Source organism: Helicoverpa armigera, chromosome 1 (assembly GCF_030705265.1).
Source record: "Helicoverpa armigera isolate CAAS_96S chromosome 1, ASM3070526v1, whole genome shotgun sequence".
Classification (NCBI taxonomy): domain Eukaryota; kingdom Metazoa; phylum Arthropoda; class Insecta; order Lepidoptera; family Noctuidae; genus Helicoverpa; species Helicoverpa armigera.
In genome coordinates, this window is record NC_087120.1 from 17,272,713 (window position 1) to 17,297,727 (window position 25,015).

At 38.2% G+C, this 25,015-nt stretch overlaps 1 protein-coding gene across 5 annotated transcripts in view; it reads left to right on the forward strand.

The window, feature by feature from the left end:
• LOC110381710 (serine/arginine repetitive matrix protein 1) overlaps positions 1-25,015 on the forward strand; it is a 71,206-nt gene that overhangs the window by 39,062 nt on the left and 7,129 nt on the right. The window contains exons 7-9 of one of the 5 annotated variants that reach the window (XR_007510556.2): positions 9,859-9,966; positions 10,163-10,191; positions 10,274-10,517. Coding sequence is in view for 3 of the 5 variants with exons in the window: in XM_049837355.2 (XP_049693312.2) it covers positions 9,859-9,966; positions 10,163-10,191 (137 nt within the window). In the remaining 2 variants the exon portion in view is untranslated. The remainder of the gene's footprint in view (positions 1-9,858; positions 9,967-10,162; positions 10,192-10,273; positions 10,518-25,015) is intronic. The other 4 variants (XR_007510558.2, XM_049837355.2, XM_049837361.2 and 1 more) reach the window with 4 other exon arrangements.

The following is a 25,015-nucleotide window of genomic DNA, read 5'->3' on the forward strand; positions in this document are numbered from 1 at the left end:
TGAAGCATACTTTTCTTCTTTTTTCGTTTTCTGGCTGACTCTAGAAATTTCTGTAAATTGTTTACGTCCTTTTAAGTAAGTTTTGATAAGATTTAGCACATTTCCTCGTATCCCGTATGTTTCTATTTTCTTTAAAAGTATATCATGATTCACATAATCAAATGCTTTCGATAAATCAGTAAATAGAGCACATATCGGTATTTTTTTATCAATATTTGGCATTTTGATGTTAAGAAAATCAAAAATAGCTATATTAATATTAGTGTTCTTCCTAAAACCTTTCTGCTCATTACATAAGATATTAAATTTTGTCAAGAAAAAAATTGAAAAAATTGAAATCAAGGAAATTGGTCTATAGTTTGAAATCTCATCTTTGGCGTTTTTTTTTATAGAGTGGCTTCACCTAAACGATATTAAGTGCTTCTGGAAATTTACCAGCTGATATACAGGCATTTATTATATGAGCTAGAGGAGCTGCTATATAGCTACTGACATATTTTATGACCTTTGTAGAGATACCATCATAGCCATAGCTTTTTTTATCTCTCTAAGATTTGATTATGTTTATTACATCTTGAGGAATTACTGGACTCCCGCGCTCGTCCTTTCTTATCTGTCAAATAGAAAGCAAGTAGTGAACGTGAGTGGCTCAACTTCATCTGGGTCATTAGTAAAAATGGGCGTGCCACAGGGCTCAAATTTAGGTCCCTTTTTATTCTTAGCTTATATCGGGTGTGTCGGGATAATAATGTGTCGGGACACCTTTTCACACACGGTCGGTTAGCCCCATGGTAAGTTATTAATTAACTTGTGTTATGGGTGCTAACACAACTGATAAACTACATATAGCTACATATATACATATCTATGAATACATATTATAACACCCAGACCACGGCTAACAAGCATGCTCATCACACAAATGTCGACCGAGCCGGGAATCGAACCCGGGACCTCAGCTTCGGCAGTCCGGCATGGTGACCATTGCGCCATCGAGGTCGTCATAATCACATTAAATTAAATGCATTAATATACTGGTTAATATATGTCGATTAACACAAAGATAAAAGAAAAATACGTAAAAATAAAAAAATGTTTTTTTCAAACAAAGTAAATGGAATAAAAATGTGCGAAAATTAGAACACCATATAAAAGTCAGTCATTACAAACAACTGAAATTCTCCCTTGAAAACTGACAGCTGTCAACTGATCAAAACATACGATACTCCTAACTTTATTTCTGCTTTACACATGATGTTGTAAATTATAAAAACGAAAAATGACTCCTGTGGTTAAACCACTGAATGGACTAGGTTATTTTTTTTACAATTCGCCATAGAATATCATAAAGTATATGCGATATGATTTAATGTGATTGTGAACGACACACCCGATATAAATGAACTCCCGTAGATGATGATTTGATCTCTGATATTATTTTATTTGCTGATGACACTTCCGTTGTCTTCAAAATTAACAGAAAGGAATCTAGTCCCTTAGACGTAACCGATAGCTTGGTTACTCTGAGCAAGTGGTTTGCTGCGAATAACTTGCTTCTTAATTCTTCCAAAACGAAATGCATTAAATTATCTTCACCTAATGTAACACCAGTAGGGCTCAATATCGTTCTGGACGATAATAAATTAGATGTTATTAGTTAAACCGTCTTCCTGGGCATCACCATTGACTCTAAATTGCAATGGGGTGCCCACATCTCAGCACTGTCAAAGAGGCTGAGTTCCGCAGCTTATGCAGTCAGAAAAATAAGACAGATTACTGACGTTGCTACTGCTAGGCTCGTGTATTTCGCTTACTTCTATTGTATTATGTCCTATGGTATTTTACTGTGGGGGGCAGCGGCTGACGTAAATTCAATCTTCGTTCTCCAGAAAAGGGCAATTCGTGCAATTTATGGCCTCGGCCCTCGCGAGTCATTAAGAGAATTATTTAAAGAAATTGACATACTTACACTACCTTCTCTTTATATTCTAGAAAATATCATGTTCGTACGCAAAAACATAAATCAATTTAGTGTTAAAAGTGATATACATTCCATTAATACAAGAAACAAGTACAAGCCAGTAGTTCCGAGATTCAGATTAACGAAATCAAATAAATCGTTTTTAGGGAATTGTGTCCGTTTTTTTTACAACAAGCTGCCTAAGTGTGTAACCGATCTCACGGATATAAAATTTAAGAACACTGTAAAATCCACCCTAATTAAAAAAGCTTATTATAAAATTCAAGACTTTGTTGACGATAAATATATTATATGGCGATAACTCATCTCTCCATGTGTGGATTTCCTGGCAATTAAACGACTTTTTCTTCTCCCTTTGCATTGTATAGTAACTTTCTTGCATTGTATAATTTTGTGAGCTTACTATTGTTATGTAATAGACTATTTGTGTTTATGGAGTGTCTATGGAGTTTCTTGCCGGCTCTTCTCCATGAGACCAACTTTTTGGAACCGTGCAAATAATGTGATGTTTCATAGGTGCCTGCAGAGACCTATGTGAAATAAAAAGATTTTGATTTTGATTTTGAGAGAGAGTTGTGGATGTTAAACACTTTTGGGTGATCCGGCAGGTGTTTAAGATGGTTGCTTTTTGAAGCATGTGGAGTGTGTAAGCTGACATGTGGACAGTTTGCGCTTTCCATTGTGTTTTAATTTCTATTGCAAGGTCTTTATATCTGCTAAGCTTTTCAGATATTGTTGTTTGTATGTTGTGGGAATTAGGTATGGCTATATCTATTAAATAAACTGTATTATTAGTTTTGTAGTATAGTGTTATGTCGGGTCTGTTATAATGGATAGTTTTGTCAGTTATGATGGTTCGATCCCAATATATTTTTTGACTTCTATTTTATAAAACTATGCTCAGTGTATATTTGTAATACAGTACTATTTCATTTATCTATACTAACATTATAAAGAGGAAAACTTTGTTTGTTTGTTTGGTTGTAATGACTAGGCTCAAAAACTACTGGAACGTTTTTAAAAATTCTTTCACCATTTGAAAGCTACATTATCCACGAGTAACATATGCTATATTTTATCCCGGTACGGGCAGTAGTTACCACGGGACGCGGGTGAAACCGCGGGAAAACGGCTAGTTAATTTATATTTGTGAGCTAGATTCTGGTGAACTATTGCTGCTACTTGGTCATGGCGATGATTGTAATCTGTTTGTACTAAAGCTTTACAGGCACCTGTAATGTGCTGTATAGTTTCGGATGTATTGTTGCCGTGTCTACATGTGTCTGTTTTTTTTTTTTTATTAATAAAGCCTTACCGCAGACTTGAGGGTCCGCGCTTTTATTTACATTTTTTTTTTATTTAATTATAATTTTTTGCCGTCTTGGCCCCACAACTTATGTCTAGTCTTAAGACTATGTGAGTCCACCGCGTATTTACGTTTTTATTTTAATATTTATATATATATGTATACAGAAATTTTTTATTACTTACACAATACTTAACACTATATTCATGGACTTTGGCAACTTAGCTAAACACGATTTTGGGACAGGAACGGATTGGGGATTGGTCTCATTTCCCGCTAGCGACTAGGGACTTTGCGAGTGCTAGTAGGGCTAACATGACAGTGGAGTCTCGATGTTGCATGGCCGTCTTGAGGTTGTATTCGACGACCGTTTTTATTGGCGCGTCCATCGCTCTACATGTGTCTGTTTGTTGATTTGGGTCTTTCATGATGTGTTTTCTGTAGTTTCGTGTAGCTATGATTTGGTCCTGGATGGCTAGCATAAAGCTCTCTGTCTCGGGGAACATTTCACCTCGCCTGAGCCATTCGTTCGACTGTACTTTATCGACGTGTTGCTGGCTCAGGAAAGAGTGATGTCTTCCGTGAAGAGCTTTAGCAGACCATTCAGATACCTTTTGCTGTGTGGTTGTAAGTGTTTCAGTGGCTTGTGTGTCTGTCGTGTAGGTTAGGGGGTGTTAGATTTTTGTCAGTTTCTGTTACGTGTTTGTGTAGCGGAGAGTGTTCAGCCTTGTGGTGGAAGTATGTTCTGAGTGTCGTTATCTGTTTGTTGTGCAGGTTATGTACGTCTCTATTAGGCCTCTCCCTCCTTCTTTCCGTGGTAGTGTGAGTCGTTTTATGTGATGAGGCGTGTAAATAGCCTCATCATGAAAGAATAATTATTAATTTAAATTGGGAAAAATTGAAAAGGTTGAATGAAGAATGAAAAGAGAAATGCGAGAGCGGTGATTTCAAATCTTGAAAATCGAATGAGAGAAAAACAATATGGCGGTGAAACCCAAATCGTATTTCAATTAAATTCCTGCTGATGATATTCCGTTAGACACCAATACCCACTACAACTATTTGCAGCTATATAGCCCACGTACCTTGTGAATCCAGGGACCTCACTTAGAACCAGGGAGATGAGAAGATGCCTTGTTCGAGGGTGCGTGGTCGCGGTAAGGGCTGCCGGCGGCGAGCTAAATCTAGGTTCATCCACCGGTCGACTGATTAAAACTCGTGAAATCACCACTGCACTATAAGTTCGCAATGTCGTATTGCACGAGAATCTTCAGGAATCACATATAGGGAAATATTGACGCGGAGTGGTGTGTATTCGACACAATGCGAATGGCGGCGGGAGAAGTGCTGCGTCCGTCCTTGGCGGTGGTCAGACGCAACTGCTTGCTTGTTGCGAGCATCTTCCAGAAACACTCGATACGAACCAATCGGCGCTGCGGTAGTTAGTATTATGTCGTTCGGAAAATCATCATCATTACTCAGGGTTATTATAAATATGAAAATAAGCGAAATAATAAATATTTGCATTGAAAAAAACAAAACATTGACGCTTCACCAGTATGCATGATTTGGGGTGATGTTTCTTGTGTTTAGCAAGAGATGTATTGATGATGCGTTGAAGTTTTTTAATGTCGGTTTTTGTCCATCGTATTATTCCGAACGAGTATGTTAAAATGGGTATCGCAAATGTGTTAATGGCTTTGATTGTGTTTTTAGAATTTAAGTTAGTCTTTAAAATTAGGTTTAGGCGGTGTGAGAATTTTTGAGTAGTTCTTCTGTGGTCGTCTTCTGTTGTATCTGTCTAGACTGTTTGAATCCTAGGTATTTGTATGTACTGGCTTCATCCATCGGTTCTACCGTTTCACCGGAATCAAGAGTAACTATTGTGTGTGATTTTTCCTTTTTAGATCGATAATATTTTACATTTTGTCTACTCCAAATTGCATGCAAATGGTTGTGTTATGTCGGCTAGTTGAAATAATGAGTTCGTGTCAGGTGCGTATAATTTTATGTCGTCCATGTACATTAGGTATGATAGTGTAAATTGTGTATTATTATCTTTCAGTGTGTAACCTATACCTATTAGATTTGTCTAATAGATGTGATAGTGGGTTTAGCGCCATACAGAACCATAAGGGACTTAGAGCATCTCCTTGAAATATGCCTCGCTTAATTAATTTTGGTTCAGTAGCTACTATCATGGACACCTGACCTTATTTTGAGAACTGTTTGCCAAAGCATGGAATTTTGTAAAAATATCAACACAAAAAAATATCACAAATTTCGTGGTAATTAGTTAGTTCACCCATCGGCACCTTACCGGGCGCGTGACTCATACCTCTTTAATCTCACCATCATTATTGTTTATCATTTGTCGACTCAATCCCGAACACGTGATGAAGTTACCAAGGTATATTTAGATTCATTTTTATGTACCTACTAGCTTTTGCCCGCAACTTCGTTCGCGTGGAATAGTGACTACCAGCAGATTTTTGATTTGACCAATAGATGGCGCTATATGTCCGGAATAATTTTATTTTTATTTCTTTTTGTAATAAAAACTATCCTATGTCCTTTCTCAAGTTTCAAACTATGTCTGTACCAAATTTCACACAAATCGGTTCAGTAGTTTAGGCGTGAAGAAAAGACAGACAGACAGACAGAAAGACAGACAGACAGACAGAAAGACAGACAGACAGACAGAGTTACTTTCGCATTTATAATATTAGTTTGGATTGTCCAAATAAGTATATAGGTATGCAACCTCTTTAGCACTAAGACATAAATAATAATAAAAAAGAATGAATATGACAGTCAAACATGTTTTTTGTTCAGAATATATATTTTTATCCCTATGTTTTAATAAGAAGTTTATGTTTTTATATTACTTATTATTTCAATGTAACCTCGATTTAAATACAAGAGTTCAAAAGGCGACGGAGTTTTTCATCCAATCTTGAAGGAACTAGAGAATACAATTTTCCACCCCTAAATAGTGATAGATAATGTCATCTTTATATACCCATAGATAGTGATAGATAGTGTCATCTTTAACTTCCCAATAATTAGGAGGTTCTCGATTCGTCGGGATCTTTGTTTTTTACAATTACTCAAAACGCCTTTTTAGGGTTTCGTACCCATAGGGTAAAACGGGACCCTATTGTTTTCGCTCCTCCTACATCCGTCCGTCCGTCCGTCTGTCACCAGGCTGTATCTCATGAACCGTGATAGTTAGAGAACCGTGAAATTTTCACAGATGATGTATTTCGTTTGCCGCTATAACAACAAATACTGAAAACTAGAATAAAATAAATATTTTGGGGGACTCTGTTATATATTAAATAACATTATAAGTATACAATAATAAACAGCTGACGCAACATTTGTTTCCGCTGATTTCCACCAACACAGCTTATTGGAAAAACGTAGGAATTATACCGGGTATTGTCAGTGTGCTATTGAACGTCGTCGCGGACAAAGGCTTTTCTTTTGTAGACCCTTTTTATTACATAATTAAAAGTTTTTTCAAGTTCTATTTCAAGGTTTCTTTTTTAAAAAGCCTATTCAGACCCACCCCGTAACAGCTCCCATACAACAAACGTGATTGTTTGCTCATTTTTTGCCTCGATAACGATAACGGCAATAGGTAGATGCTTGAAATATTCACAGAATATGGAATGTATTATAATAATGGAACGTTTGATGGAACCTTTCATGTACGAGTATGACTCGCACTTGGCCGGTTTTTTTATTTGTTAGGGTATAGTTCTCACGTGGTCCCATAGTCATCAGGTCAGGATATGATAATGGCAACCCTGAGAAATCAAGAGCAACTTTCGAAACAAACAAACAAAGTTTTCAAAGTCAAAGTCAAAAAGTCAAAGTCAAATCATTTATTTCATTTAGGCTTTCACAAGCACTTATGAACGTCAAAACATATAAATAAAGTTGATTCTAGTTGCCCATTCCAAAAGTAGCTTCCTATGGAGAAGAACGGGCAAGAAACTCCATGGTTACTCTTTTTAAAAATAATAGGTATTACAGTTTGTATGTATTGATACATACTATAATAACATGCGAAGATCATGTAGAATCACAATAGACAAAGAATATCAGAATAAATAATAAAAAAAGATTAAAATGCTACATGGTGTTCACATTTACAAATCAGTTTATATTTTTGTACAAAGTTACAAACAAACAATCAAAAGAATATCACAATCTTACTAGCGGGTGTAATTTTAAATTCGCAATAATTTGATACTGTCAGTGCGTCCTATGGAGCAGGACCAGCATGTTTCCAAGCATTTTTATCTATACTTATAATAAATCTGTAGAGAGGTCAATTCTGTACATTGAATATATTTCCAAAATAACTATTAGGGGGTGGGTGATCAGTGATCGATACTGATGCCAAAAATGCAATCAGTAAAATTTTTGTCTGTCTGTCTGTCTGTCTGTATGTTCGTTATGGAAACAAAAACTACTTGACGGATTTTGATGAAACTTGGTACAACTATTCTTCATACTCCTGGGCAGGTTATAGGATACTTTTCATCACGCTGCGATCAATAGGAGCAGAGCAGTGAAAGGAAATTTTGGGAAAACGGGAGAAGTTTCACTATTTTTTAATGCTTACGTCGCGTGTGCATCCGTTATGGTTAAAGTTACACCGAAACCATGTATAACGGAAATGTTCTCCTTAAAATTATGTAAAACATTTACCATGGCAACATATGTCTAACTTTTATGGTTGGCTCACAATAACACATGTAACTCTCGATAGCTTAGCAGATCGGAGCTTTCTGATTATGTTTGTCTACTCTTACGTTGAAAACACTCTCGGTAATTCCTAATAAAAAAGTTTACATTATTACCTATTCAATAAAAAAATAATCATATAAATCGGTAAAGAAACACCAAAATGATTATACTACATGAAATACGCTAATGAGCCATCGCGCGTGAATACTGAATCATACTCTAAGGATTAGTTTTGTTTGGCTCGCGGCGGCCGCGCGGGCTTCATACATTACAAAAGTATTTGGCTTGATGCGAATAAACGTTCAGAGTGTTCGACCTTATTGACAGACAATAACCGATATTAACGTGCTTATTAGCGCGACGTCTTTAAATAATTTAACTTTTTATTTTATTATTATTTTATAAAATAGGCTGGTATTCGTTTTTAGATATAGATATTTGTTCTTTATTGACAGTTTACCTACATTTTATTTCTTTTTAGGCGAAGTAGTAGTAGGTACGCGTAGATTTAGATAATTGGATGGGCTGGTATTTATTATTTCTTCCTCTCTTTGCACAAAGTCTGAATCTAACGCGGATGAAGTCGCTGGCAGAAGCTAGTCTTGAATATAATCTTCTAATTTATAATATGCGTTTTTACAAAGTGTGGCTTTTATATGAGTTTTAAACCGCATGTCAATGTTGTCTGGTATTTTATTATAACATTTGACACAATATCCCATGAAAGATGTATGTACTTTAGATAGTCTAAACTGCGGGATAGCTATTTTATAATATTAGTGTAGATATATATATTATTCTGGGTCTTTCGTCATCTCGACACACTTAACTCAGTTGGCGAAACTCAAAATTTTTACATTTATCATGTCGTCAACTCGACACGTCAAGATTTTGATGCGTGTCCAGTTGGTGAAACTTAAATTATTCACTTTTATGTTTTCACCAAGTCGACACGTTTTATAATTTAACCCGATTTCAAGCAAAAGTACAGTCAACTACATTCATTTTCTGTGTCATTATATATATATATATATATATGTATATATATATATATATGGTAGATATATATATATATATATATATATATATATGGTAGATATATATATATATATATTATATCGGGTGTGTCGTTCATAATCACATTAAATGAAATGCGTTAGTATACTGGTTAATATATGTCGATTAACACAAAGATAAAATAAAAATACGTAAAAAAAAAAATGTTTTTTTCAAACAAAGTAAATGGAATAAAAATGTGCAAAAATTAGAACACCATATAAAAGTCAGTCATTACATTACAAACAACTGAAAGTCTCCCTTTGATAACTGACAGCTCTCAACTGATCAAAACATACGATACTCCTAACTTTATCTCTGCTTTACACATGATGTTGTAAATTATAAAAACGAAAAATGACTCCTGTGGTTCAACCACTGAATGGATTAAGTTATTTTTTTTACAATTCGCCATAGAATATCATAAAGTATATGCGATATGATTTAATGTGATTGTGAACGACACACCCGATATATACACTAATATTATAAAAAGGAAAACTGTGTTTGTTTGTTTGTTTGGTTGTAATGAATAGGCTCAAAAACTACTGGGCCGTTTAAAAATTCTTTCACCATTCGAAAGCTACATTATCCACGAGTAACATAGGCTATATTTTATCCCGGTGCGGGCAGTAGTTAACACGGGACGCGGGTAAAACCGCGGAAAAACGGCTAGTTTATAATATAATAGTAAAGATAATGTAGAGTGTAGTTAGAATCAAGTTGTGTACGAGGTTGTGTGGTGGCACAGATGCACACTGCAGGCGGCAGGCGGCGCGCGGCGCGCGGGCAGCCCCGCCAGCGCCGGCGCGGGCGCCCGCGTGGCGCGGCACGTGGCCACGCAGGCGCGCGGCGTCAGGTACCCTGCCTCACACACTCACTCCAAGGATTTTACTTCATGTACACCTACTCCAGGTGCTTAAGAAACGTCAATGGCTAGGTGCACGGTTCCAAAGAATGACTCTTATAGACAAGAATCGGCAAGAAACACATACACGTAATATTTCATAGAGTATAGTGTTAAAATATTAATAAAATATCTATTTCTTTTTCAGCAGTGTTCGGAGCGAGGGCTGTCACCTAGGTAAGTCAGCATCTGAAAACCATAAACAACATAATAACCCCACAGGATAGCGATTCTTACATTTTTCTGATTTTCAATTAAGGTTCGGCGCGACGGCAACATTTCTTCAAAGACAAATCAATAAGGTGTCGGTAGAATTGATGCTGCAAACCGAACTATGCTCGATTGTACCCAGTGGGAGCCCGTCATATCGGCTCAGACTTGCCGGTCCCTGCTTGCGAAGCACCGCCATCACTCACTGTCTTAAAATGCCGAAAAGCTTTACTTACACCTCCAGCTTTCTCAAGCGCAGAACAAGTCTGAGCTAAATAGGTGCTGGTTAGAAGGTTACGATCTTTTTCAAAATCAGTTTTGTTAATAGGTCGCCCATATAATTTGTAATGACTGAAGCCCGGTGCCCGCAAATCTGTTGCAGCAAATCTGACGATACTTTAAAGTAGTTTCCGTTGCAGTATCACTTATAGCGATTAGTGCGTTGCGTTGCGCTGCGTTGCGTAGTCACAGCGTCGGTTTCCATATATTTTTTAAGACATTTCAAAGTTTGTATGTACTGTCTAAGTACCTACATCTTGGACACGAATGATTGAGTTTACGAGGGCACGTTAAACTGTAGGTCCTAGCTGTTATTGAACATCTTTGGTAATCGTTACCCGAAACGATTAGACAACCAGCGAGTCTCCAATCAGTCTTTTTATTTATTTTTTTAATAAAAATAAATATGAACTTTTGTTAAAATGTATAACGCCTTGAGCGATTAAACTAGGGCTTCAAGGCATGTTCAACGAGTCCTCCGATTTGGTAATCTGTGGCTCAGTTTCGTAAAGGAAACCGCTTACACTATTATCAAATTCATCACTTTCAATTCATTCTTGGCTGTGTTAAACTGATGTTCCCTATGAATCGGTTGACTACCAAGAGCTCCTAGTTGTTGCTCGAGATTACCCAACAAACGTTCACTACGACCGGCACTTGTTTTATTTGTATGGTGACTGCAGCATCAATGAAAGGCGAGGGTTAGCAGCTAACTGGTTTATTCAATAATTACTACAATCTACCCACCATCATACAAATATCCAAACTATAACTAAGCCGACGCACTGTGGGATGGATTTCGGGTTTCATAGACATCCGATTAGTAACCTCGAAAGTGATGACTTTTATGCCTGAATATCTTTCGGAAGACCACATACATACTTTAAAATTGTATCATTATAGTATAGACTCATAAACGGCTCATTGAGAAATTTTTATTCAAAAATTTATATGAAGCTGAACGAATAAAAAGGCATATCTCCGGTCTCGCACAATTGGCCCTAATTATTTTTCAGGGAGTTAATCTTTGAATTATTTGAAATTTTTTGATATGTTGCATTATAAGGCCAGAGGTGCGAAACATTTTTTTTTTTAATTTTTAAGCTTTTTTTTGTAAGTATCAAAAGTTTTAGTTTAGGCCAGCTTGGCGTCTATATCTAGTGCAATAAAAATAGGAACATGAATAGAGCCATGACAATATATGATAAATATATATTTAAGTGACAATTATTTAACTTGATTTAACATACATACATAACATAACCATTTGTAACCTATTCCTCAATCAAGAAATATTCGATTATTTAAAATAATAAACACGATATATAAAAATAACATAATCAAAGATAAGTCATAATTAATTTGGAAACAATATTATGAAATGGCAATCTTAAATCTTAAAAAACATAAATTAATAAAATAAAAAAATCTTAAATCTTAAAAAAAATAAAAAGACAAGTACCTATTCATGAAACTAAAATTAATGTCATAATAACAATCACACTCCAAATCATCACGATCATTCAGAGTCCGAATCAGAGTCAGAGTCCATTTCAGAGTCAGAGTCTAAATGAGAAATGTCTGTGAATTCAAACTCAGGTTGTTGAAGCTTAAGTAAATCAAGGGTTTCAGTAAAGAAAGTTTTCTTTTTCTCCGAAGAAAGAAGAAGAAAATTTAAAATGTCTTCATTGGAACTCACTCTACTTTTCTTACGGGAGTTGTGTTCCCTGAATCTTCGGAAATCCTTGTTGCGGGCTTCCGAAGCCTCTTCAGAGAGGTTTCCAATTGGTACGATCGCATTACAAGTAATGATGTCAGCTCCATGAAGTAGCAGTTTGTGCACGGTTGCAGACATGTAGTACCAACTATACAAGGACACGTACCTTTCAGCAGTTTTGTATGCGTAATCTTTGAATTTTATGGTATCCACATCCTCACCGGAAGTTTTCGCTTGCAAAATAACAGCAAACCTGTGAATCAGTTCCGCATCGAGTCCTGTTATATCGGCAGTTTTCACTGGATCTTCGAAGAATTTTCTCGCTGTGTTACCGTCATTGGTCGTACCATGGCCTTGCTTCACTACATCAATCAGTAAGCCGAGTTCATTTTTAAAACGATCTTGAACTATCTTCTTTTTCGCATCTCTTACATTTTGTTCTTCTTTTCCTCTTACAGACGATTTTTTGATATCAAGTCTGTATGATATATTTAAAAGGCATCCCATCACATTTATGCGTGCATGCAGCGAAGATAGTCCAAACTTCAACATTTCCGGTGATGTCACTCTTTTTTCTACAAGTTCCAAGTTGTTCATCTCGGTCGGTTTCGCTAAACAAATGTAGCATGCAAAGATAAGTGCAAATCTTGGCATCAACCATTGTCATCATGAGGTCATGGGTTACTTTGTTAGTTTCATATTCGGTTGGTCGAAGATTTGAAAGGACAATGCTCATGAAGTATGAGAAAAAAACCCAGGCCCGGCGCAAAAGAAATGTAACTCAAAATATAGGTAAAAATAAGTAATTAAATATTACATAGGGGGCATTATCGATATCAGTGGCTATATGTGTGAAACTGCTATTCGAATTTTAACATCTGCGGTACATTGCTACTCAAGATTTTAGAGGTAACATAATGTATTAGTAAAAGGAACAGCAAACAGATACAGTTGTGGTTTAAGAGTGTACATAATGACATGTTTATAGCAACTTCTCCACTATTCTACCTACTTTTACAAGATAATAGGATGATAGAACTAAAACAGGATATGAATGTACTTTTCATTTTAATAATAACGCTTAAAAGTCATCGATTCTTTATTTCTAACACGACGAGATCCAAAAATGTTGTGGGATGGGCGAATTGTTCCTCATGTCTAGCCCACCCTAAGTAACGTAAAACGCTCATGACGCGATGACGTGGGCGCTGCAGCCTGTACTTCGGTATTGATTTATCTTTTTGGAGAAGCTTATTACTTGCCATATTACTTGTTTGTTGTTTCAGATAGCACTTTAATTAAACTATAAGCCCCAGCTGCTCATGTTACCCCTTTAAAAAATCAAATAGCAATTTCATACATTTAGCCATTGATTTCGATGATGCCTCCTATGCAGTATTTCATAACTTATTATTACCTATAATTTGAGTTACTTTTCGTTTGCGCCGGGCTTGGGTTTTTTTTGAGCATTGTCCTTTGCTTTTCCATTTCCGTTACTTCGGCCTTCACCACAGCCTCACTTTCTTTTATAAATTGAAACTGCACAGGACGACAAAAAGATGGTGAACAAGGTTTTTGGTTTTCCCAAACTATTTTGTCTTCACACATTATTTTTAAAGGCACTAAGGATGTCATAAAAATGCTGGAATCATCGTCTGCAGAATCCAACTTTTGCTTATATCTACTTTGGCTCGATGCACCGTCACAACCCCATTTCGATACCAGAATCATTTCTTTTTCTTGTATGTTATCAGGTAAAGATTTTAATACTCTTTTGGCTGTAATGTCAAGTAGACTTTGCAGAGTAATTTTAGCCGAAGAATCAGTAACTGTGATAGAGTTCTCTGGTGGGTAACACTCTTTCTTCTCTTTTTGCACTTGGTAATACGAAGGGTATAAATTGCGAATGCCTTCTCGTATAGCTGTCTCTCTCAATGTCATGTATTGCCATTTTGACAGCTTCAGAGATAGCAATAAACCAAGAGCCTTCTGAGGTGTAAATATTTTCTTGGTGAATGGTTGTTTCACCATGACGTCTTGAAATTTACCAATTGACTCTGGATTTTTCAGCATGTGTTCAATAACAGAAGCCATGTTTTCCTTTCCATCCGCTTTTAATTTTGATACAGCTGCAAAAACCATTTCACTACATTCACCATCCAAGTCGCCACTTCTTCTTTTCTTTTGCTTCGTTCCCAAATCGTCAAAAGCTTTCCGAGGATGCTTCCTTTTGGTCATGGTTCCAACAGAAGATGTTGATGTAGATGGCTCTGCTTCATAAACCGAAGCTATTGATGCAGATGGCTCTGCTTCATAAACCGAAGCTATTGATGTACCTTGCACTTGGCTTAGTATGCAGCTAGGCCAGTCAATATTCGTTTGCAGCCAACTTTCATGTTTCTTTAGGAATATGTCCGCTTTCCGACTTACTGATTGCCAACGTTTGTTGACAGCTCTAGCAAATTTTCGGCAAAATTCCCGAAATGTCACACGATCTTCTTCAGATAAATTGCAGTCCAGTCGTGATAACACTGTTTCGAACAAAAATTGGTAGTCTGTTATTTTATTCGCACTTTTTAATATCACGAATAAATCTAAGTTAGTAACGATCGCAATATTCTCCATTTTGTTCAGTTGAATGTATCAATCAATGTCAATGCATACTGAGGGGATAAGAATTGGGATAGCATATAAATATCCGCTCTAATTGCAAGTAATTTTCTAACTACCCTCAACGTAATCAATAAATGATATTGAAATAACAATGGGGTCATTAGGGTTTACTGGTTAAAACGTTATTAACAAATACTTTCTTTGAGACACTAATATTACTGATTAAAGATATTATGTAATTAGTTAATTATTTGCAAATTTCACAGTATAGATTTAGGTCGTTAATGATTAATGTTAGAATTATTTCTCGATATAATTAGGTAAAGCTAATTAAATAACTAGCCTAAAAGTCATATTGTGAAATTTGTGTCATAGTCATATACACATATTATATTAATATACTCATACATGTCATACATACTGATATAAAAATAAATTTTAAATACAAAAATACTTATCGAATAATTTAAAGAAAAGTTCAATAAATGTCACTTAAATGTATATTTATCATATATTGTCATGGCCCTATTCATATTCCTATTTTTATTGCACTAGATATAGATGCGGAGCTGGCCTAAACTAAAACGTTTGATACTTACAAAAAAAAAAGTTTAAAAATTAAAAATAAATGTTTCGCACCTCTGACCTTATAATGCAATATATCAAAAAATTTCAAATAATTCAAAGATTGACTCCCTGAAAAATAATTAGGGCCAATTGTGCGAGACCGGAGATATGCCTTTTTATTCGTTCAGCTTCATACAAATTTTTGAATAAAAATTTCTCAATGAGCCGTTTATGAGTCTATACTATAATGATACAATTTTAAAGTATGTATGTGGTCTTCCGAAAGATATTCAGTTACTAATTGGATGTCTATGAAACCCGAAATCCATCCCACAGTGCGACGGTACATATATTTCTCCCCCTTAAGCTAGTCTTATCTATATCTACTTATCTCTAAATACATTCCTATGAATGAAGACGTGCCCGATTATAAGCTCGCAGAGCACGAACAGACGCTCCTGGCGGTGGTGGTGCGGTTACCGGCTCTGACGCCGCTTCAGTATCAGTCTTTTGTGAATTCTCACCGACCTCGTCAGAAGCGTCCTCGAATGTGTCCTCAGTCTCCTCACGGACCGGGGGAACCTCCCGGTATGGTGATATATCTTTACTAGCGGAAACAATGCTTGTTCGAGATAACGAGTGGCGATTCTTGTTATATATAGGTACAATTTGATCAACATGTCTTCGCCTGCAGTCTCCGCGTCCAAACTTTTACCTTGTATGAGACCGATAACGTCTGTTCGACTACCGTACCCTGTAATCAGTTACCTCCCCTCGCGCTATAGTCCCGGGCTAGCACAGTGTCATTAGGCGCCAGCGTATGCGGCGTGTCGCCTGCAGCGGCCACTTGCCGCTCTTGTGCGCTGCGCACTACGGCCTTGCAAAGCCACCGCAGGCGACATGCCCGTCGTTGCATGTTGACAATTACGGTATTGAAATAAAAATTTATTATTGGTCTCATTTCCAGCGCACATCTTTTTTTAATAAATTGTGTAATGGATATAACTTTTATATTACTATAACGTTACAGCCCTTTCACACGGCAGTCCAGTTTTGCGGGACCGGCGGCATTTTACTGTATCCTGCAGAAACGGACGCTGTGTTCACACGTAGTTCAGTTTTGCAGGAAGGCCGGTCCCGCAAAACTGGACCGCCGTGTGAAAGGGCTGATCCTGTTTTTGACAATGCCTGCGCTAGTCATCAGGCGAAATGGACGTGAATACTTTGCTAGTCTATTGATATTATCGACGTCGTCGGCAGCGAAATAGAAGATTCTGGGTTCATCCTATCGTGGTGTTTAGGTATTTTTGTAAAACACGTTCCCACAAAAAACAGTGTCTAGCAAAAAACCGCACGCAGGAAGCCGTGTGAACAATGCTATAGAAGTATATGTTTCATTAAACGGGATCCCGCTTTTTACTGAACGATCCAGTTTCAATTGACAAAACCGAATGGCACAAATCGACAGGAACCGCATTTTGCAGGATCCTGCATGCGGTTTGCTCGTGTGAACACTAGCATATAACATCTTTTGCGATCAAACGGTATCCTGCAAAAAACTGGACTGCCGTGTGAAAGGGCCGTAACTCGGAGCGGGCGCGCGGACAAGGCTCAAGGACTTTTTACACAAATACATAATTATCAAACAAATAAACGACTGCTTAAAATAATCTTGCAATTGATTAAGCACTTAATTGTTGTTATTGTATTTACATTTATTTTTAGCTGTTCTTTATTTTGAACTGAGTTTTTAAATTAAAAAAATATTATTAGTTAATTACATAAACAGCTGGAATAGGTATAGTAATTAAAAACCCATTACATAAAAAATACCTATTGTTCATTAATATCTACAAATTATTAACAGAAAAATATTTTCATCTGCTACGACACGTTCGAAATTCTTTGTTATTAAATTTTGACTGCACTATCGTTTTAAGCACCCTCGAAAACCAGGAAAATGACACCCATGACGAAAAAAATTATACCTATTACAGCCGCCATTTTGGATTTACGTTTTGACTGCACTATCGTTTTTAGCACCCTCAAATACCATGAATATGACATCCATGACTAAAAAATGATACCTGTTGCAGCCGCCATCTTGGATTCACGTTTTGACTGCACTATCGTTTTTAGCACAGACCTTCAAATACCATGAAATGACACATTCATTCATTGGCCACATAGCATCTTGGTCAGATGATTGTGGCAGTGCTTGTCTATGCGATTATTAGTGCCGCAAGCACTTTCTTTTATGGCTGAATAAGCCAATAGCTGCACGACACTTCTTGCCGCATTTGTCGCAGGTGAAGCGAGGGTCGTCCACGGGTGCAGCGTTCTTGATACCAAGCCTTTTCTGCTTAATGTCGTCGAGCCAGGCTTCGTCATATTTTGCAGTTCCGGTGCGCAGGTCGCGTCTCCATGAGAGCCTTTCATTGGCGCGTGCTTCCCAAGAATTAGCGTTGATGTTGAAACTGTCCATGTCACGTTTGCAACAATCCTTGAAACGTAAGTTTGGGCGACCCGCTCGTCTTTTTGCATCAGCAATCTGCCCGAGCATGACTTCACGTGGTTGAATCTTTCGGTGTTCATACGATGAACGTGTCCCAGCCAGCGAAGTCTTCTCTGTTTCAGAATTGCTAGGATGCTGTTGCAGTTGGTCTTACTTAGGACAGCTTCGTTAGTCACCCTGTTCTTCCAAGTGACACCGAGTATCGCGCGCAAGCAGACGACGTTCTTGCTTGGAGTAAGTGGTCCATGTTCCCGAGCCGTATAGTAGCGTATTGAGTAAGCAGGTTTTGTATACGAGGATCTTGGTAGTAATAGTAAAGCTTGGGTTTCCTAGGAAAGCGGGGCCGTCATATAGCGGCCGTAATACAGCGATGAATGACGTCACTAGAACGTTGTCCATGTAAACGAAATGGGGCGGTTTCTTGGAGAGCGGTAACGTACACCGTAACTACAAAAATTGGTGCCGCCATTTGCATGACGGCCGTCTTGACGGTGTCACGGCCGGTTCACACATGTCTCCGTTTTACTGTTCCGTTTTATCGTGTACGTTTTTTTTTCGTCGATGGCGTATGTAGTTGTATGAGTGACTTCACACATGGCACAGTATTCTGTATACAGTAAAAAATATCGTTCCGTAAAAAAATTACATTCCGTTTTGTCATCGAATACTGGACGACGGAACAGTAAAAATATACGGATACGTAGAATTTTAACGGATAGATACTGTGTGCGTGGCGGGCGGTGTGTGCGGGGTGTAGGAGGGGGAGTGATGCGACACGACAGGTTTTGTTTGACTCACATTTTTTATTGTAGATTCCTAGAGAACGCGCGCGTGCATTGTGTGTAATAATTATTATAATCACTGATCAACCATGTCAACCAAGGAGTGGGAAAAGTTAATAGACAAGGAAATGTTAATTAGTTTGGTGGAAGATAGGCCAGTCCTTTGGGACAAGACGCTGGATAAATACAAAGACAATACTGCAAGTATTGCAGGTTGGCGCGAAATATGCATTATTCTCATGGAGGATTTTGAGGTATACTGCGAGTTTTCTGTTCACACATCGCATCCAGTAATGACGGGTTCGTTGAACGTTTTACGGTGCCTATGTGTGAACAGCGCATAAATTTATGACGTATCCGTTAAAAACGTACCAGTAAAACGGACTCCCATGTGTGAACGGGCCGTCAGATAGTTTGGTGAACGTTTTATTGAAAGCGCTGAAGCTTTTTTAATACGTATTTGTGTTTTTTTTCGGAAACACTTGGAGCAGCGAGAACGATGAAATTTTAATAGGTTTCGTTCGTAACCGCGATGCAATATATAATATAAAAAGTAAATTTTATTAAAAAAAAAATACGGTGTGTTAAAACGGCCGTGGAACTTTCCACATGTCATCACCGTAAAGACGACCGTCTATTTGCGTCCGTAATATTACGGCCGCTATATGACGGCACCGCTTTCCTAGGAAACCAAAGCTTAAGCTTGTTGTTTTTCCAAACACGCGTAGAGAGTTTGCCAAAGTTGGAAGCCGCTCTTCCAATGCGAGTTTGGAGGTTCTCGTAATGAAACGCACTCTCACTCAGAAACAACTAACTTTATTTTCTAAAAACGTCGCTTAATATTAGCCTAGGCTGAACCGCAAGTACTGGTGGTACGGAGAACGATGTGGCCAATAGGAACAGAGCCAGCAGAAGGTGCGCGCGGCGCGACACGTAAATATAGCGGACGCAGCTCTTGACCGCAGTCAGTATACGATGGCGCAGGGATGTCGTCGCTCCTCGATCACACAGCCAGTGGAGCCCGGGCCGCTGGAGCTGTCGCTTGCATCAGGCGATGACGTAGTGCAAGCGCGCCGTGCGCCGCTCAGTGCGCTGCGCGCTATGACGGTGTGCGGTCGTGCGATGCGCTCATGTTCCTTTGTAGGTCGCTACACGAGTATCAATTTCCTTATTGTTACAAAGATTGGAGGTTGTAGTAGACCCGAGATAGCAAAAGTGATCAACGATTTCTAGAGGAGTTCCATCGAGCATGATATTAGGTGGATGGTCGACGCCTTGAGCCATGTTGACAGTTTTTTGGTTTTTATACTCATAGAATATAGGCAAGCGTGATCAAACCTATTTACGAGTTCCTGTAGTTCTTGTTCAGATTTAGCTTCTAGAGCTGCATCATCAGCATACAGTAACTCGCGGACCAGTATGTCATATCGCTTGTTTTTTTATTTCAGATGTTGGATATTGAAAATTCTTTTCTCGTGTGTAGGTGAATTCCGATATCACATTGTTTAAAAGCCTCTATCAGTATAGCCGAAAATAAGATACCGAAAAGGGTAGGCGCTAAGACACAGCCTTGTCTGATGCCACGGTTCATGCTGAAAGCTTCTGTAGTAAGGCCGTCGAAGATAACAGAACCTTGCATGTTGTCGTGGAAAGCCTTGATTAGGGAAAGTAAGGTTGGTGGGCACTCTATTCTAAAAAGTATGATGTAAAGGCCTTGTCTAGTTACAGAGTCGAAGGCTTTGTTTAAATCGACAAATGTAATATAGAAGGGTGTCTGATGTTCGCGACTCTTTTCCTGAAGTTGACGCAGAGTAAATATCATGTCGTTTGTGGAACGACCAGGCCTGAAACCACATTGTGACTCGGGGTATATTCTTGCAGCAAGAGTTTCGATCTTTTTCAGAATCACTTTGGCAAAAGCTTTTCCTGTGACACTGAGGAGTGAGATACCTCTGTAGTTGTTACAGTCTTCTCTGTCTCCTTACTCTTGTATAGCATAATTATGACTGCGTCCCTGCGTGCTGCCCTTTCCCAACATTTAAGTAGAAATTGATAGAGAATCGGAAATATGCAATTATATGAGATGATTTCAGCTGGTAGGTTATTGCGTCTAGAGCTCTTGCCTAATTTTAGGCTTTTGATTGCTTGTTGAAATTCCTCTAAGGTAGGTGGATCGTCTAAATCTGACATAGAAGAGAAAACTGGTAAAGAAGAAGGCAATGGGACTGATGTTGATCTCATCGGAGTAGAGATTTGATTAGTGTTGTTCCCATCTTAGTGGTTGTTGTTTGTCAGAGATAGGGTTATCTTCACGATCTTTTATCTCTGCTAGCTTTCTATCAACAGGCCCTATGGCCGTTTTGATGCCTTGATACATCCCTCGAAAATTACCAATTTTATGGCAATGTTGAATAGTCTCACTAAAGCTAGCCCAGTAACGATTTGCATGATGGCGCGATACACGCTGCAGATCAGCTTTAGCTGTTTGGTACCTAAGCTTGAGACTTTCATTGTCCATGTTATTTAGATAGCTTATGTAAGCATTACATTTACTCTCAAGGTAGGGTCGTAATTCATCCTCATATTCTGCAAACTAGTTCTTTTGGGTTTTGCCTTGTATCCCAAATGTTTCGAGAGCAATCTGGGTGATAGTATCCCTTGCTATGGACCACATAGTTTCGCTATTCGGTAGGTTCTCCAGTGTTTCTGGGCTGGATTTGTTTTCGATCGCACTATTAAATCGGTTATATAGCCTTTTATCAATTGCAGATTTTGGTTAATTTTTATTCTTCTAGAGACGTTATTTGCCGAGTGTATCTTTTTTGCAATTAGTCTTGTCTTTGCCATAACTAAGAAGTGATCTGTATCGCAGTCCGCGCTGTAATAAGTTCGGGCATTAAGGATGTCACGAAGATCCCGTCATCTGGTGATAACAAAATCTAACTGATGCCAGTGTCCGGAACGCGGATGTCTCCACGACACTTTATGGGCCGTTTGTTACGGAAGTACGTGTTAGTGATACACAAGGAATGGGATGCACAAAATTCTAGAAGGCGTTGACCATTCTCATTCATGTTCCCAATGCCATGTGAACCCACGCAGTCCGGCCAATTGTTTTGGTTATTTCCAATCCTAGCATTAAAGTCACCGGGAAGAAGTTTATCTGATTGATTGCTGGTTGTCAAGCAGTGGCATAAATCTTCGTAAAAAGCATCTTTGTCTTCGGGAGATGCCTGTAAGGTAGGAGCATAGGCATAAATCAACAATACAGGCCCTGAATGAGTGTTAATTCGGAGACACATGATGCGCTCGGAAATACCCTTTGGCGGTTCAATGCAGTTAAGAATATCATTGCGTACTGCAAATCCTACGCCGTAATCACGGCGCTCACCAGACTCACGCCCTTTCCAGTAGAAAGTGTAGTTATCTTCACGGAGACTACCTTCGTCAGAGAGACGAGTCTCTTGTAGAGCGGCAACACCAACGCGAAGACGAAAAAGCTCTCTGTCAATTATGGACGACTTTCTTAACGCAGGTTCAGGATCATCTTGAGTCCCAAATCCGGGGAACATTGTTCGTACATTCCAAGAAGCAAAGCGTATGATCGGGTTGTTTGGTTTAGCAATCAAATAATGTTTTTTGTTCTTGCCAGGTGCTTAATATACTCATCCTATTTCAAAACATGTTAGTAGGGGAGGCCTAGAAGGGATTTTGGGATTTACTCAAGCGCGGCAGATTAGTATATAGGGAGGTACCTATTACCCCATTTAACACCTCCACCAAATATAAGCCCTGTATATGCAGCCGCGCGACTAGAATAAAGGATCAGATTAGTAAAAAAAAAATTATCATCTGACATTCTCCAGCGCGTCAGATTAAGATAGGGTAAGTTAGTTATATGCTAAAAAGTGTATATTCCACTAATCTGACAATTTGCGATTGACGATAAGAAGTAGGAAGGTTACAAACTTGTAAAAAAAAACGTCATCTTGACTTTCTCGAGCGCGGCTATTTTTTTTTATTTTGAAGGGAGTAATTCAACGTTCACGAAAAATATAAAATCTGACGATTCCCGTAAGCCGAAGTAAGGAAAATTAATCGATAAAGTTTAAAGCGTGCAGCTACGTGATGCCGGTATTCTCCTCCCAAGTTTCTATTCCTCTCTCTCTTTTTTCAATTCAATTCATTTGCAATAAGTGTTAGTACATTTTGGGTCTTAAATAATCTACACTAATATTATAAAGCTGAAGAGTTTTTTTTTGTTTGAACTCGCTAATCTCAGGAAGTTACTAGTCATGGTATGCAGATATATTGTTTTTAACGAAGACGATTCATTTTATTGGATACTTTCGTTATATACGTGTGCCTTCCAGTTGCATTGTTTGTCCATCGTGATACCGAGAAATGCCGTTTCGTATACTTCGCCTTTTTTATACAGGTCGTGGTGGCCTGGTCATCCGGTTAACATTGGCTCTACTCTGCATAACGTGGTTCACAAATTACGCGCGTAGTGTCGCTTCATCAATGACAGCAACTGCTATCTCTTTCTATCTGTTCTGCAAGAGTGGCAACGCGCAACTCTACTGGACGGTTTTAAACTAATAAATTAAGTCAAAGGACAATGCTCATGAAGTATGAGAAAAAAACCCAGGCCCGGCGCAAAAGAAATGTAACTCAAAATATAGGTAAAATTAAGTAATTAAATATTACATAGAAAACAGTGGCTCCAAAAATGTTGCGGGATGCGCGAACTGTTCCTCATGTCTAGCCCACCCTAAGTAATGTAAAACGCTTTTGACGCGATGACGTGGGCGCTGCAGCCTGTACTTCGGTATTGATTTATCTTTTTGGAGAAGCTTATTACTTGCCCTATTACTTGTTTGTTGTTTCAGATAGCACTTTAATTAAACTGTAAGCCCCAGCTGCTCATGTTACCCCTTTAAAAAATCAAATAGCAATTTCATACATTTAGCCATTGATTTCGATGATGCCTCCTATGCAGTATTTCATTACTTATTATTACCTATAATTTGAGTTACTTTTCGTTTGCGCCGGGCTTGGGTTTTTTTTGAGCATTGTCCTTTATACGTATTTTTTTTTTGTATGAAAATAGCTGGGAAAAAGGCTAGGCAGATTATTTAGATTTTAGATTTATCTATGTGTATTAAATTGAATAAAATTAGTTTTTGTAAGAGTTACGCGTAGATTTTTTCCGTCAAGCCATGTTATTATAGATTCTATTGTATTGTTTATGACACATGTATATTTATTTATCAATGTCATTATAATTCAATGTAATTATTATAGAAATGTATGTAATGTATGTATGTATGAATGTTTTTTACCCACTAGGCCACCACGACTTAAATAATGATTATAACAAAATTAAATTAAACAGCTACACGGACGCTTCTTCGGGGCTCTTCATGGCCCCGATGTAGACTTCAATGCGTCCGTAGCTTGGCTACGCTTCGGTGACCTATTTGGAGAAACCGAAGGGTTTGTATGTGCAATTATGGACGAAGTTATCCTGACGAATAACTACCGGAGGTATATTATGAAAGACGGGACGGTTGACATATGTCGGGCATGTCACCATCCGGGTGAGTCTATCAGACATATTATATCTGGTTGTTCTCGTTTGGCTAACGGTGAATATTTGCACAGGCATAACCAAGTGGCCAAGATCATCCACCAGCAGCTTGCTCTGCAATACAACCTTGTAGACCTTGAGGTACCGTACTACAAGTATGCGCCCGACCCAGTTCTCGAAAAGGACCATATCACGTTGTACTGGGATCGATCTATCATCACTGACAGGACTATTGTAGCCAATAAGCCTGATATTGTGGTGATAGATCGATTAGCGCGCCGCGCGATGATAGTCGATGTCGCCGTTCCGCATGACGAGAACCTTGTGAAAGCTGAGAAAGAGAAACAAATAAAGTATCTCGACTTAGCGCACGAGGTTGTCGCCATGTGGAGTGTCGACACGGCTGTTGTTGTGCCGATTGTCGTTACGGCCAATGGTTTAATAGCCAAGAGCCTCGACGAACACCTCAGGAGGCTCTCGTTGGGCGGCTGGATCAAGGGACTGATTCAGAAGGCAGTACTCCTTGATACGGCACGTATTGTGAGGAGGTTTCTGTCTCTGGGACCCTAACCACCGGTACCTTGGACCCTGTGCCCGATATCGGTGGCAACCTATTTTTTATATTTTTAAATGTTTTTTATTTTTATATTTAATATTTAAAAATGTAAATTATATGTTCTAAATAAATAAATGACTACATAACAAAATTAAAAAAACATCGACAT